The 16,861-nt window shown below is 44.5% G+C and overlaps 1 protein-coding gene across 3 annotated transcripts in view; it reads right to left on the bottom strand.

The window, feature by feature from the left end:
* Positions 1 to 16,861, bottom strand: part of FRMD4A (FERM domain containing 4A) — a 358,272-nt gene that overhangs the window by 258,411 nt on the left and 83,000 nt on the right. The window contains exon 1 of one of the 3 annotated variants that reach the window (XM_032107904.1): positions 15,120 to 15,504. The exons of the other annotated variants lie outside the window; for them this stretch is intronic. Coding sequence (XP_031963795.1) covers positions 15,120 to 15,152 — 33 coding nt within the window. The 5' untranslated portion in view covers positions 15,153 to 15,504. Of the gene's footprint in view, positions 1 to 15,119; positions 15,505 to 16,861 lie in introns of those variants that run through there. 3 annotated transcript variants of the gene reach the window in all.

The following is a 16,861-nucleotide window of genomic DNA, read 5'->3' as shown; positions in this document are numbered from 1 at the left end:
TGATTATGGTTTAGAAAACATGACCAGTGAAGAAAGGTTAAGTGATGTAGGTTTCTGTGGTCCAGAAAAGAGAAGCCTGAGGGGTTGTGAAACAGATTGTCATGGAAAGGTGAAAGATAAGGCAGGGATTAATTACAAGAGAAGGACAATCTGGCTTCCTCTGCAGGGAGAAATGAAGTGGGCTTAGGAAAACCTCTTTAAGGGTAAGACTAGATGAGCATTGGGAGAGGAGCCTGGTCACCTGGGAGACAAATCTCTTTGAAATGTGGAGAACAGTTTGGACATACTTGTACTGTGAACAGTGCAAATGTGCCTGTTTTGTGTCCAAGCTTGAGAGCTTTCCAGGCCTAATTTTTTAATAAATTTTGCTGTATACTGAGAGAGTTTGGCATATACTGTCTCCTGAGCAGTTTACAAACAGACAGAGCTTCAGAATATTCTTTTGAAAGATGTGTGGGTGGGCAGGTATTACAACTTCAGTGTAGGAAACTGGGGGAGAGAAAAACAGAGGTTTAAGCAATTTCCCTAAGGCCAAGGAAGCAACAAGCATGTCAGACAAGGTTCAGCTGCAAGCATTTCTGCATCCAGCAATCCTCAGAAGCTCACATCCACCCTTTCCATCTCAGAGCATCTACCTTTTGGGGCTCCCTTTTCATCTGGCTCTATTTTCATGCAGTTGCCTGGCAGCTTCCTTGTTTTTTCCTCCTGAGCACCTTGCTAGTCACCACATCAATAACTGCACAGTTTGAGTTTGTAGCTGCCTTATGACAAGTGAATACAGCTCCTAACCAGCCTCCAAACCCTTCCACCAAAGCTCTGCTGAGCTGCATAAAGCATAGGAGTGACCCAAGATTTTGTCCCAGTGGGCAAAAGGCTGCCTCCAATGACACCACCAAACCTCCAGTAACAAGAGCTGGATCAGACTGGAGGAGAGTTTGCTTTCTTGCCTGGAAGATGGTCAGCGCATGGCAGGAGTGCATGTCTCAGTGCTCATTGCTTGCCCAGCCTGTTCCCCATAACAAATCCCCAGAAAAAAGACCTCCTAGCCAGCTCAGAATGCCAGTTTCAGAGGGGAATAAGCAGTCTTTAGAACTTGATCAGCTTTCATATGGCATTGGCTTAAGGTGAGGGGTGGTGTTCTGTGAGTTCTTGGTGAAGGAGGTTGCTTGCTCCAAGCACACCACAAACTCATTTAAAGATGAGAGCTCTGCCTGCCAAAGCAACAAACACAACAATGGCATCACTTCAGATTGACAGCCATTTCTTTTTTTCTTTTTGCCCTTCATTGCTTTTCAATTCACTTAGATGGCATCCACGGCCTTGAGGGACTAGGAACAATCACATTTAGAATGGTACAGATGTAAATCAATGCTTCTCACTTTTTCCTCACTGAGACTTGCTCATTCACTGAAATATCCTTCCACTTTCTTCTGCCTTTCTACATAAGGCATGGAATACACTCACACTGTGCCGGATGTTAATTAATCTCTCATAATCAGCTGGCTGGAGGGCCCCATTATTACCATGGGTTCTTTTAGAGTCAAACCAGAAAATCCTTATGTCTTGTGCTGGAGCATTGATACCAAACCATGGCTGACTCCTCTGTGGAGTTACCTCTTGTATTTGCATCAGGAGCAGCACAGGTCTTCCCAGGCAGCCCCAGCCCCGGCAGTCACAGCTAATTTGTACATATGCTGCCATTGGATGGGTGCCACGCAATTAAGAGGATGCCCTCGAGGCATTAACATTCCTCGTCTCGAAGTGAGGGCGGTGGGAGAAGGCAGCAGAAGTTTATGGGGTGTTATCCATGGGAGTGTGTTATTTCAACAGCATTTGTACAAATCTGTGAGGACGATTCAGAACCGGGCAGGGAGCCAACACAAAGAGGTTTCTGAGGCCGCAGTGGAAAACTCTTGAAGTCCCTGTTTGCTGGAAGAAGATGGTGATGAGGCAGCATGGGGAGTTGATGGTGCTGGACTGGAAAATGCTGATTTCGCTTCTGACCTGTTGTCTCTGGGACCTGGACAACAGGGGTTACCCACATTCTTTAGGGTGTTTGTAACCCCTAGTCCCAGTAAAAGGCCCATCAGCTAGATCCCTGTGAAGCCCTGACAACAGAAAGGGTATCAAGGTCTTCATCCCTCCTGAGGAGGAACTGAGACACTGAACAGCAAGGACACCAGCGTCCTTCAGGGCCTTGGTATCAAACCAAGGGACCTAAAAGTTCCAAAGGACCAGAGCCAAGATCTTGCCATGACAAGTCCTTTCCACCAGAGAACTTCTGGGGTGCAGGGGCCCTGTGGGGTGAGTTTCTTTGGGTTATCACAGAGCTCCTGGCCCTTGGGAATCCATCGGCTGAGTGCCCTGGGATACTATTGCAGCCTTGACTTAGGCTGGGAGAAAGTCTGAGGCTGACATGCTTTGACCAAGACATCTTGGAAGCAAGCAAACTGGAAAAGGTTTGACAGGAAAATTTTAAGCCAAATTTCCACCCTCTGTTGCTCTTAGAGACTCAGTGAGTCCCATTACTGTCTGGCAGAAGGGTCTTGGCTTCATGGTCCATCCCAAGCTGTGTCCAGATGGTCCTTCTCTAGGACCACCTGGGAATGGTGAAAGTCTTTGCCTTTGCAAGTCTGGCCTGGGCAGGACTGTGTCTATCCTCTTTATCAGCATATTATAGGGAGGAAAACACTTGGTGCCACTCCTCCCTGCCTCACTGCTACATTTAAAAAGCCACAAAATATGTAGAATAAATTAATTAAAAATACTGCACTTTCAGCTGCACTGATTTTGGGAGAATTACATTCTCTCCCACCATTAGTGCATTTATCCCCCAGTGCTAAAATGTGTATACTGAGGCTTCAGTGCTGCTGGCTAATTTAGGAGTGTTGCCATCATCATAAAAGGAAGAAAATCAATTCAAATCAAAACCCCACAAACAAACTATGACCTTATTCAAATCAGAAAAAAACCCAATCCCAACCTCTGCCAGCTATGGTAGGATGCCAGAGAAGCCGAGAAGCCATGTGAGATGCACAGCATTGATTACTGTGTAATAATGATTTCCCTTCAGCCCGCAGACCCCACCGTATCCTTCATTCCGCATTCCAGAGCGCATCTCTGAGCATCAGCGCGGCTGGGAAGTAACACACACCAGACCTCTCTGGGGGCTGCAGGTTAAGTATTGCACTTAGATTTTATGGAGCAGAAGAGTAGATAAATTCTGTCAAATTAATGTAAATGCTCAGCAATAATTTTTGCTTCTAAGAGTCTTTAACCATTTCTTTTTGTGAATCAGCATGAATCTCTCCTCACTTCTGAGATTCAGTTGGGTTTGGTTTTGGTTTTGGTTTTTTTTGTTGAATTTACCAGTTATTTGCTGGAAATTAAAGTTTTAAATCATTCCTAATTCTTGATCCTTATTCTGTGCTTTCTGGAGCATCACACAGACAAAGGAGGGGCCACGATATTCCTTGCTGAATACAAACTGGCACAGTTCCTTCCAGGAATGTTCCTTCAAGGGTGGTGGTATAACACAAATTTGCATCACTGACTCTCTGCCCTGCGTTTCGTTCCCTTTGGGTTTGGTCTTTTCTCCACTGACATTAATTCTTTTACAACATACGTAATAGGCAATGTAGCTTTATTTCATCTCCCTGTTTGTACTGTGGGTGATACCTCCCAGGGAAGATTAATGATTTAAGCTGATTTAATGGTGCATGCTTTCCATAGGGAAAAAAAAATTAAACGAAAAAAAGAAAAGAAGAAGAAACCCTTTCTCTTTTTCTGCCCAAATTAAAAAATGTTATCTTCTCTTGAGTTTTGGGGTTTTTTTCTCCATTGTTATTTGTTGTTTTTCAGCCTTTGATGGCCTCCCCAACAAATGTACCATCTTTCTGTGCATCTGTGATGTTCCCATATTTATGTGAGTCATTCCCACCAATAAGCCTGGGACTGAGCTGAGTGTATGCGAAGCTACAGTTTATCTCTACTGAGTTTCAGGAGTTTTGTCAGGGGAGACTTTGACCCTACATTATGTAGTCTCATTTACCTTATTGTTCTGCCACCTTTCCCTTTTCTTCTTGCTCTATCCAGGAGAAAAGCCAGCTCACTTGGCAAAAGAGGTTTGTTATGTCTGTGGGAGAGATTTGAAACATTTGGCTGATGTTTCCCCCTTGCACTTGCTGAGGCACCAGAACATTGTTACCACCCGTAAAAGGATGTTCAAAAAAACCTCAAACCCAGACATATGTGACAAAACTGTGGTCTAAGCCAAAAAAAGAAAAAAAGTACTTAGAACTTTTAAAGAGCTGGTTGGAGGTTAAAGAAATGCCAAAAAAAATTTTTGTTAAATTTTTTCTTCTTAATCTACCTGACAGTCTACTTTAATAATAATGTAGTGTTTACTAACTAGAAAATTTACACTCAACAAGAATGCAAAGATCATGAGTAAATACACAAGAGTGACTTAAAACAGGGTAACTACTGGCATATGCAGACACATATTTCTAAAAATGAGTTGCAGCACATCGTAAAAGTCACACCCATTTTATAAAGCTTTCTTTACTGCCCTGTCAATGGGGGAAAGTAATCAGATTCAGCTTTCATGTGGACAAAGACATTTATTCCAGGCAGAGATGGCACACAGAGAGATGCAAATGGGAGGACGCGATTTCCCTCCCCACCCTCAGCACATGGTTTTCCCCAGTGCCGTGTTTTCGTTTGTGCATTCAGAAGCTGCCTGGCATTTCAGTCAGTTCAGCCCTGCTCACACCTCCTCCCACGGCTGTCTGTTTTGTCAGCCTGGGTTACTCCAAAAAGGTGCAGGGAGAAATGATTAACTGCAGTCAATTTATCTGAATTCTTAGGGGAATGAATAACATTACCTTAAGTAAAAAATAGCCAGGCGACAGCAGTCATATGCTTGTTGATGTTATGCACAGCATTGGGTGGATATCAGGGTGAAAAGTTAAAAAATGCCAGGCATGAGTGGATGTTTCATGATGCAATTTTTAATTGCATGATCAGATGCTCCCTTCACCCTAACCTCTGCACCCATATTTTCCATCTTTCTTGTGTGGGGTGGAGCTGCCTTAAGGATGAACCAGGGAAGGTGTCTGCTTTCTAAAGGGCTCCTTGGCATTTGTGGCAGACAGAAGGTGCACGAGGAAAGAAGCTGGAGAGTGCTGCAGAAGGTGAGGAAGTCTTTGGGTGAAGATGTTTGGTGATGAGTAATTCATATATCCCAAACTTTTACTAATGATCCCTGACATCTAGGCTTTATTTTTGGGTTTCTGAGAGTCACCCCTGGCACATCACTTGAAGAAAGCCTGGGCTCTACCAAAATGGAGAGGGACACAATGAACACAGAAAGTGCTGTGTGATGTTGAGGATACAGAAAAGTCAGAAATGTCCCAAAACTGAAAGAACCCTTTAACGATTCCTTCATGGCTCAATTCTACATCAGTTAAACAGAGACAAAGCACAGTATGATTACAGGCTTTGATGAACTTTGATACTGTTGTAATTAATATTTCAGAAAAAATACACAAGAAAATTAATAATTCTGTTCTCAGGGCAGTATTCAGTAAATAAGATGTAGGGTTGTTTGGTAGGAAATGAGGAGAATACAAAAAAGGAATAGCTGCTCATTATCTGAGCGCTGTCCATCTTACGAGAAACCTGTGGAAAAAACCATTTGTGGGACTGCATTGTTAGTTGGGACAGGGCTGCAGGGATGTCCTTTGCTCCGGTATTTCCCAACTTTGCATCTTGATGATGTTCCCTCTTTAAAAAGCAGCTTTACATGTGTGAATTTTACCACCCACATCCAACTGGGACATGGGGTCAGGGCTGTAGGGGGTTTCCATGCCATAGGCACATGTTCTCCACCTCATCTCTGCCCCTCTACCCCTGACTCCAGAACTTATCTGGGGTTTAGTCCTGGCTGCCTCTTCTCAAGCTCCTTTCTCCAGCCCTAATCCTCTGTCCACATCCTCCCTTCCTCCTAGACTGTTTATTCCAGCTCAGATTATGTTTCCCCTCCACTTGGTGCCTTATTTTCTACGCTGCTGCGGGTGTCAGCAGGGATCCTGGGGATGCAACACAGGCTTCCTGTCCCACCCATTGGGAGTCACCAGTCTAATCAAGGACAGATCCTGCCTTAAAGCTCAGATGAGCTGGTTCCAGCCTAGATGTTTCTCAGACATCCCTACCAGGGTGCCATCAGTACTAGTAGAAGAGACACCCAAATACCAGTGAGGGTGTGAGCATTGAGGCACTGGTGCCACAGAGAGGTATCTGATGTTATGAAGACACATTTAATCTCTCATCTTACCTGATCTCTCTCTAAAGACCACAATGCATTAGGGGTGGGGTTGTGCCAACCCTAATGAGGCTAAATATTGCCTTATTTGTGCCATATAATTCTTTGGCCTGATCATGGAATATTTGCTGAAAAGATTAGTCTTATAAGTAATTAGTCTTTCTGGAAAAGAATATCAGTGGCAGCAGATAATACTCAAACTCCCTCTATCCAAAACAATTTAATCTCTTCTAAATGAAATCCATTTTTCTAAAGAAAAATGACTTCCACAGTATTATTCGGAACCTGGCCATGGAGAGATTCAACTTTAGATGCAGCAGTAATGATTTCTCCTAACTTTGTATTTCAATTCCTAAGCTACTAGAATTAATTGAGTGTGTAATTAAGGAAGGGTTTTCTTACCAATATGATCATGCCTATAATTAAAATCTCACACAAATGTGTATGTGGAAGAATAGGGCAGGGCAGAGCAGGGAAGAGACCAAACTGTCTGACAGGTTTACATCAAAGGACCTGAGCTCCTGCAGCTCTGAGCCAGAGGGAGGGGAGGAAGGGAAGACAGGACAGGCTGATAACTGACTTGATATATTGTTTTTGACCTCCTGTCTTCAAAGCCCCGAGTGGTTTGAGTGCTGTCTACTCTGGAGATGGCTTCTACCTTTAATGTTCCTTCAGCACAGCCAAGCTTTGCAAGTGTTTGTGCTACCAAGAACAGAAGAGTGATGATATCTGCCTGTTTTCAGAGGGACTGGAATGGGTTTGGCTGCTGCTTTGGGCTGTTCCTCGTCAGAGCTGTGGCCCAGGTGACCCCATGTCATGTCATGAGAGCCACCACTTTCCTCTGGTGTTTGTTGCATGGGAGAGCCATGAACAAGATTCTGTTAATAAAAAGGAGTGGTGCGTTTTTACTGCTGATATTTATACTGCATTTACTACTAAATCAGCCTTAAATAGCTGTTCAGCCTGTCATGTGGGACCCAAGTCAATGTCTCTGCCTCAGGACAGCTGCATTTGGGAAGATTCTCCTGTTCTGAACACGGAGAGATGTTGGGTGCTGGGAAGCTGCAACACAGCACCTCCACAACAGCTGAGCTCCTGCACAAAAGGAACAAGGGCATTTCCTAAAAAAACCCAAACAAATCACCAAAATGGGGAGTTGGAGCTTGAGATGAAGAAGGAATTGACTCCCTTAGCTGGTCTGCCATGTGTTGTGATACTCTGTGACTGTATAAGGGAGGGGGGAATCCCTCCCTCAGAGGATAACTGAGCCAAGGATCAAGACACTGAGGGAAAACAGGTGTGGATGAATGTTGCATGAAAGAAGCCACCCTGAGCAGGGAAACTGCTCTCTCATTTGTTTGGTATCTGCTGTGGTCAGGGAAACAGGACTTTGTATGTTTAATGACATTGCAATATGTTTGTAAATCCCATCAGAAAGACACCTGCATCTGTCCTCTGGTCTCTGAACTGGAACAACCTGAAGGGCCTGGGATTTTTGTCTTGCTGGCTGAATCCCAAACGGGGTCAGAATTTTGGTCTCATAGATTTGGTGGGGTTTATGTTGCAATGTAGATAAAAGAGCCACGCAGGGAAAGTTAAGGTACATTAGGTGTGTGTTCTCAGGAAGAAAGCCCACAAGCCCAGCTGCACACATCTTTTACATTTATTAAAATCCAGTAAAATACTATAAGAAATAGTTACTGAAGTCTACATTACTGAAGTCTGTGCTGGGGTGCTGAGAGCTATACTGGTATGCACTGGTTATGGCTCAGATATTTTTTACATGAAATATGCATCGTGCAAATGCTTTATTGCATTGTATATAGTCCCAAACATTAAACACATGCAGTCCCTACCAACAACTGCCTTCAAAATGACCTAATATATCAGGCAGATGTGCAGGAGAGCTGTTTTTCTCTGTAGATAACTACCAGGCTGGCATTTTGGGGCAACCATCATTTTTTGCTCCATAATCATCTTGCTCATAACTTTCTCATTTTTTCAGCTTTCCCATATTTGCAGCAGTTAAGACTTTGTGACCTTCCCCAGGGAATGCAACCTGTGATTCACAGCTTAAGAGTGGGTGTCTGTCTGAGTCCTGCGTTTGAAAAGGGTGGCCAATTGCCTTGCCAACAGCTGCCATTAAGTAAAATACTTAATGAAACGACTGGGAAGATGAGTACTCACCAGTGTATTTTCTCTGCACTTCCTAAAGAAGCCTGTGACCCACACACTGAGCTAGCAAGCTTTATGCTCTTAGTGCTGTCGTTATCAATTTTATTCCCTCCAGTCCATGCCTTGCCATACTGCATTTTAAACATTATTATCAATTATTATTATGTTGTTATTGCTGTGATTGTTGTTATTAATTTCATTTTGGTACCTCTGTGGTCTTTACGTAGCCCCCCAGTCTTAGGTCCCATGGAAGCCAAGAGAAGGTCCTTGGGCACTTTCAGGCAACATCAGCCACATGAAGGCTTAGGGAATGTAAGACCTTCCTGGGCACCTCTGCTGCAGCCTGGCTTTGCACAGGCTGAGCAAGACATGGAGAATTGAGGCCAGGGTGCAGGATGGCTTGAGCTGAGACATGGTGTCTGGACACTGGGAGGTGAGCAGGGCACGTGAGAGTAGTTCCTATTTCCATCCTCTGAAAGAACCCAGTGGTATCTGACACACACTGTGAGAGCTTTGGTCACCAAGGCATGCTGTGAATCATTCCAGGCTCCAACACAACAGTGTTCCAAGCCTAACTGCACCTCCCAGTGATGTGGTCCTGATGCTGAGCTGATGATGGCAGAGGGGGGATCAAACTGTCTGTGAAAGGCAAAGCAATCCCAGCATTGTGACTATCCTGGTTCATCTCAGGGGCTGTCTGATAGTCACGGGAGAACTCAGCAAGAGCTGAACCCACTCAACCTGGTGTGCAGCCAAGGGTAGGTCCTAGGATAGTGTAGCTAGGTCCTAGGATAGTGTAGCCTGGACTCGGTTGTGCTCCTGAGGATGCTGAGAATGGACAGTACCCCCCAGGCTTTGGATCATGGGTGAGATACCAGAACTGGAACCACAATCCTTCCTCTTTGAAAACAGAAGCAAAATGCCCCCATTTCCACCCAACCTTCAGTAGGGAGCATTTGGGGACAGGGATTGTGTTCTCATGATCCTGCACTAAGCATACAAGTCCCTGTGCTGGATTCTGATCTCCCAGCGCTCCGCAGTGCAATTCCCGTTAACAGCGCAGATTCTGGCTCCTGCCCAGGGTATATAAAGTTTCCTTTCTCTGTATGGTAAATAACCCACCCTGCTGACGAATGCCCAGTCAGGCATGGAGCTCACTGCTCTGCTGCAAAGCACAGCCGGGGAGGAAAAATAACCTTTCGGCTTTATGTTCAGTGATATATTGTCTTTAAATCTGAATGGGTTTAGGAAATGTTACAGAACAGAAACGGTTCTGCTTTTCCAGAGGCATAATGTTATGGTACAGCTGTTCCAAAGCCAAAGTCTGCTCTGAGTTATGCCCCTACATCCTCTCTCCCAGGTATTTATAAAATTATGATTAACAGTAGGAGACATAGGACTCCATTATTTCTTGAACTGCCTTTCTTTTTAGCCATCTACAAGCTCAGAGAATTACATATGGCCTCATTAACCTCTGTGTCAAACTGATAATAAGGCAGGGAAGGAGGTACCCCTTCAGCTGCTCGACAGCCTGTGCAGGGGCCCTGTGGAAGGGCTGCTGAGGGAACACCAGCACTTCCCATGCTACGAGCTTCATGTGTCCATATCAGCTCGTGGGTGGTTGCACAGGAACCTGAAATGTTGTGTTTGTGTCTGTGTGCTCACTGCCCATGTGAAGTTACTCCATCTGGGACATCAGAAACCCCAGAAATAAATGGCTTTGGAAATCTCACTCTGTGTCATTAGCACTGGTGTGTGTCTATCTTGATGGGATACTCAAAATGGGAGTGAAAAACACAGTTGTATCAAAACAGGGATCTGAGACTCCATAGGAGGAACGTGAATGCTTTTGGAGGGACGGGGGACAACTTTTGTCTTTTGGTCTTTTGGTATTCTTAAAAACATCAGGACTGGTTTCACAACACAGGCAATTATTCTGCCTCTTGGCTTCTACGAGAGTGCTGTAAAGTGATTTTAATATGCATAGCTGTCCAGACAGTGCAGGATCCTAGCCTGAACTTCTGCAAGAAAACTGACGAGATTAAAGGTTAGAATCTGTTCAAATGTTTTGCTGCATGCAGCTGCACAAAAAACCTGCTTATATAAACTTGTTTTCAGTGCCATGCAAGAAAGGTGAAAGACTACAGCAGTCCATAGGTGTAACCCAAACTCCAGACTTCACTTTCCCGGAGGTAATTTCCCCTCCTGATTTCCTCCCCTGACAATCTCAAAGGCCAGCTGTCACAGCCTTTGCTACTTAGGATTCTCAGCATAGAGGATACTTCCCCAAGTTTCTCTGCTTCGAGCCACTGTGAACTTCTCTAAGGCACAAGGACAACTTAACCATCCTTTGTGAAAGATCCAGTGGTCAAAAACTAAATGGCTTTGAAAACAGAGACAACAGGGTTTAACAAACTAACAATAACGCCATGGGAGTTTGCTAATCCCCAAAATCTACAATAAACAGATAAAGTTAATAAGATTCAATAAATGAGAACAGCCCCATTAATGCTTAAAGAGCACTATCTAAATACTACACACATTATTTACTGAGTTCCCTTGCTGAATTTGCTGTGCACAGGAACACTCAAAATTCATTATCTTTGGATGCAAAGCTTAGTAAATTTGACAGTAATTAATCTCCATTTACCCTCCTCGTGTGTTTCTGAACAGACGAAAAGTTCACTGAAAAAGTTCTTTCAGCTGTTCTGAAAGAGAAGCAGTGCTTTGATAAACAAAAAAGCGCCAAACACAGGCTTCTGAAAGGAAAATAGAGCAGTAGCCAGTTCTGCATGGTTCGAGCCAGGTGCTCATTGCAAATTCAGTAGCATGCACTGGCAAGTGTCAGCAGCAGAGAAACTGAAATTACTGAAATTCTTATGCCAGTGTAATTTGCTGAAGGCGATGCGCTGAGGGTTAAGGCAAATTGTGCATGTGTTGAGGATTATAAAACAAATTAAAATGGAGGCTAACAAAAGGAGTGCAATATTTATGCATTTCTTCATTCTTTTCATTTTGCGGTACTCAATCAACTTCACAGTCTCTTAAGGTGGCATGGGGACATTGCTATTGTGTACATTCATTTGCTTTGAAAAAGGGGGCTCAGATATCCTAGGCTACAGAATTTAACTGGTTCTGGTAATATTTATAAGTATCTCCATTAACCCACCAAATATTTACAACCCACCATTACTTCTAATCAAGTGAAATTTAACCATCAACAAAAAAATTCAGTAACTTCCCTATTCAGTGTGTTCTACTGATCTGCTTGAATTTTGATATAGCAGCCCATTTTACCGTGTAACCCTTCCCTTTCCCTTGAATTCCTGCATTTGTGCACCTTGGTTATACAAAAGCAGAAATATTTTAATCACCCACGGCTTGCTGCAGTGGAGTCCATTACACGGTGTAATGTGCTTAATGTTTAATACCCAATTTACCAAATATTTTAAAGAGTTCCTAAGTTACTAAGTACCCACTGTATGATCACCCAGTACAGCCCAGGAGCCAAATGGGTTATTACCTTGTGGAATAAGAAACAAGTCCTCTATGAAGTATGATCTTGGTTGTATATTCCCGGCCCTCTGCTGGCAAGCCCTGCCATGGAGCTGGTTGGAGAAGTGAGGACATCGTGTCCATGACTCTGTTCAGTGTCTCAACTCCAGCCCTCCTGCACAATAAACTGGACTTTTCTAGTCAAGATGTGCCCACCTGTCCCCCTGCCAGCTCTGACGTGGAGTGACAACCTCTGTGAACAATAGGGACCAAAGAGCTGACAGCAATCTTATTTTCAGTTGCCACCATGAGATTCATCCAAGTCCACCTGAAGGGATTTAGACCTCAATTTCATTCCAGGGACCCTTGCATTTGGCTATGAGAGGCAGATATAGACTGTTCTCACCCAGTGGTGACAGACTGTGAGAAGCACCTGCGGAGTCAGCTCTTCCTCCTACTTACCCATGGAAACAAAGAAAATAGTTTGATTTTATTTTTCTGTCTAAATTTGAGCAGGCTAAATAGAGCTGCTTGGAACTCTAAGGATAAAACGGAGTCTTTATGTGCATTTCACTGTGACAGGGAGATGTTTTCGCACAGGTTCAAATCTTGGAGCTCCCAGATGCTCCAGGCTCTCTCCAGGCGGCTCTGCCAGAAATGACCAGAAGCCCACTGTCCTTCATGTCACTGTATAAACCAAAGGACAAAAAACTTCTAACTGGCTTCCAACAGTTGCAGCCTTAGTGTAAAACAAGTGACAACAGATGGGATCAGACAGACGGGGGAATAGAGGGGGAAAAATGAGGCAGTATTAGGGTGTGACAGGCAGGGGTCTCGGCACATCAGCAGCCTCGCTGTTGTCAAGTTTTTTTGTGTAGTCATCACATATTAAGGTTGTATTTGGGGAGTTAATAGATTTTACACTTGATTTTCTAGCAGGGAGCAGGGAGCCACTGCCAGCCATGAAGCATCTTGGAAATTATATTAGTTTTTAAATCTATTCAAGTGATCTATGCATTGTTATTTCTCTGAAAGGTAAAGATGTAAGGGCCAAATCCTGACCTTTATTTCGCAGCGTCTATTTGAATATCTCTATCAGCTGCCATGGAGCTACTCCAGATTAACAGCAACGTAACACCAACGTCAGGATCTGGATTTTCCAGAGAATCCCGTTGATCTTACATCATTGCAATAGATGATCTAAAATCACATTGCTTTGGCTTGAGAAGATTTTCCCACACACAAAGGAGCTCAGAATCTCTCCCCTTCTCTAATATTAAGGCAGATTGTGATCCAAAGGGTCATGTCTATATTGCCAAGTATATTCTTCTATAGGATCAATAAATAACCTGATAGTGGCAATTGAGATTACACTTTATGGATGGCATTATTAGGATTTACATTCCAGCTACAAAGCAGGTCAGATGAACAAACAGAATACCCAGTCCTGGACCACTTCCCTTACTCTACTCTGTAATTTTTATAGCTTCACACATGCTGCAGGTGCTGATACTACACACGTCTGACTGTAATCCACACATCAGCCTGAGAGCACACCAGTCCTGGGAGAGACTGCCTCCAGCAGTCATTTCAAGCCTGGTTAGAGGAGCAGAATGGAAACATCAGCTAGAGCGATGAAAGTTACATTTTCTAATAATGGAAATGAGATGGAAATGTTGGGCAGCTGCTTGGGCTTTCCTCTATTATCTGATTTTAAAAAAATAATACTGAGAAATGCCTTACAAAGCCTAACATTAATGTATGTATTCCTCAGTAATGAGAGATATGAATGGCTAGGTCTATAATCCCTTATAAATCTTACATTCTAAAAACTGCCCATAGCATTGTTCTTGGTAATGGAGAGCTATATGAAGTTGGCAGGTCCTTTTTAAATTATCAACTTACTGTGCAAGACAAAAAAACCTGAACTAAAGTGGAAAAAAAATTACTCCCCTGGAGAATTTCAGTGCAGACATTTGCTGGCAAATTATTTTTATTTAAATCACTTTTCTTGGTTTTAATATTGAAAAGACTTTCAATCATTGAAGAGCCTTTAATTTAGGATAGTGGATGGCAGGGATGTAATTGAGGAGACCAGACTAGCTCATCTGCTTCAGCAAAAGGGCTGGACCAGACAATTTCTCAGAATTTTTTCAAGTCTGGCATTTATAGAAAGCAACTCTGGTTTGACTGCCCCTTCAAAACTGTTTGCATCTAAGACATATGAAGATACCCTGCTGCCAGCAAGAATTGCCATTGAATTCCAATTCTTCCAGTCTTGAGATGGAATACAATAGGGTTGGATTGAATGTGGTGATGGACAGGAATCAGAAGGGTTTACTCAAGGCAGTTACCACATGGGATGGAGGCAGTAACTAAATAAAATACAATCAGGATTCAGTCTATCCCCCAGGACCACAAAGAAATAATGTCGCAGGAAGAAATTTTACAAACTAAACCATCACTGTTTTTTCTCTGTCTTTTCCCCGCTGGAATTCAAGTTTCTTTAATAATGAGGATTAATGTCAAACCTTTAAAGAGAGTTGGGAGTGTGAGAAGGCAGCAGACAAGTGCAGCAATTCCTTAGCTCTGCACACTCACTCTCTTTTACAGCTTTCTGCTCTGGATCCACAACAAGAGGTCTCTCACCCTGGCAGGGTATTTGGGCACAAAACCACCCACTTTGCTTGTCCATGTCTCCCTTGCTGCTGAAAACACCACGCTGGGGTAGCCCAGTGTCCCCATCCGTCCCTGTGCCGCAGGTACGCTTCCCCCGACCGGCTCCCTGGGGAGCACGCACAGACACACAGACACAATGAGAGCCTCCAACTGGAAATTCAAACAAAAATATGGCTGTCTACTCCAAAAGGCAAACTCATTTACAAAGGTCATCTCTGTCGAGGAAGAGTGATGCGTTACTCCCCTCTTGGAGGCAACTGCTGTCGCTCCTCTGCCGAGTTACATTCACGACCATAGTTTTGAAAAAGAAGAAGGAAAAAAAAAGAGAGGGAAAAGAAAAGAGACAAAAGCCCGGCAAGCCCCCTATTCACAGAGCTAGCCCCGCTACTCCCCTTCCCCTCCTCGGGTAAATTCAGCTTCGAAAGATATTAACATCTTTCCCTACCTTCGTTCTCATCGGAGACAGAAGCCCTTCCATTTTGGTCCGATCCTCATGCCAATCCTCGTCCCCCAACTTAGTATCTCGTGCCTGTCTCAAGCATCCCACACGAACAAGAGCATGTCAGGGACCGCCAGCGACACCCTTCACGGGAGCTCAGCCAGCTGCCAACCTGCCAACTTGCAATCCTCAGCCGCGTGGAGCACCGTTCCTGGAGAGACCTTCCTCCCTCTGCCTCCTCTCTCGCTCTCTGTGCATAATCTGCCCGCAGCTATGTTTGTACCATCGCGGCTGACAAACGATCCCTGCCTTACGTAATGCATTCAGCACAGGACAGGCGATCCCAGCCCCGCCGCGGGGCTCCGGTCGGCGGCAGCGCTGGGGAGGAAGGTGTGGGACCTTGCCCTGCCTATTGTGCCGCTGGGACCGAGCTGCGAACGCGCCCGTGTGCGGCTGATGCTCCTCCGCTCTCCGTGCTACCGAGGAAAGCACCCAGAAAACTTCGTCACCGTGCAAGATCGTGGATTCCCCGCGACTGACTTAAAAGGGTGTAATCCTCATTCCAAGCCTCAGCCCAGGAGGTTTTCCCTGCTCGGGGAACGCCAACAGTTGGAGCATTTTCTGCTGGGCGCGTTTGCTGTCAGAGAGTGACCAAACCCACGCTGAAAGGGAGTTCCTGACAATTGTCAGCCGGGAATTCAGGGAGAGAAAGAAGAAAAGCTCACTAAACAAAAGGAATATACTCCTGCAAAGTTGGTCAGCAAAAGATACTCCCTGAATGAATTTCTATTGGCATTTTAATTCAGATCAGAGCATGCTTTTGTGGAAAATTCCCTTATTGCTCCTGCTTTATGCATTTTGTTTTCCATCATGAAGTGATGCTAGGACTGAATCTCTTTCAGAAAAAAAATCCAACTAAAACCAAGTTTCAGACCTGCAAACACACCAGTGTTCAGTCCACAGGACCAGACTAGACCAGTCCAAAGTAAAACCCTTTTGAAATGCCATCAGATGAGCACAGCTGCCCATCACTGTGCCGAAGGTCAGCTCCCCCTGGGGCCACCTCACTTCCTAACACAGGCACAAAAAGGAAACCCCTTCCTCAGCCCAGAGGTTGACCTTCCACATACCAGTACCCAACTGCTGTCCAAAAGCAAAATAAAAACCCTGTTACACCACCAGAACTAGATTTTTAGCGTTAGAAAAACCACTGTCAGGCTGGTTGGAGCATATTACAGGTGGAAATTTCTAATGCCCTTTAATGTCAACTCTTAGGCCCCAAAGCTACAAGCTCAGGGACAGTCACTGTCTGATTCAGGCACTGAGCTGGGTCTGGTTAAACTCCTGAAAATACCACGTTCTCTGGATGATGATGGGGATTCACCTCATTTAGCTTTCACCATCTAAAACTCTGCCTTCTGGTCCAAGCCAGCCACTGAGGTTCCTGCAAAACCAAAAAGAGAGACCAATTCCTTCTCAAAGTAATTGGCTGCTCAGACCAGGGACCCTCTCTGACCCCATGTATTCTTCATGCTCAGCCCAGGCTCCTGGAGGCTACACTGAGAGGGAGAAGATGCAAAGGAAAACATTCATGGTGGTGTCATGGTTGCTTCATGGCATCCCAGGGTGGAAAGTCTGGGATGAACCCAGAGACAAACAAAACTCCTGCTCTTTAAGCCCCAGCAGAAGCGCTCCCAGACAGTGATACATGTGAGGGTGTTCAACCCCACACATCCCTTTTCCTCTCT

This window comes from Corvus moneduloides, chromosome 4 (assembly GCF_009650955.1).
Source record: "Corvus moneduloides isolate bCorMon1 chromosome 4, bCorMon1.pri, whole genome shotgun sequence".
Classification (NCBI taxonomy): Eukaryota; Metazoa; Chordata; class Aves; order Passeriformes; family Corvidae; genus Corvus; species Corvus moneduloides.
Note: the sequence above shows the minus strand (reverse complement) of the source record. Positions and strands in the feature narration are given on the sequence as shown.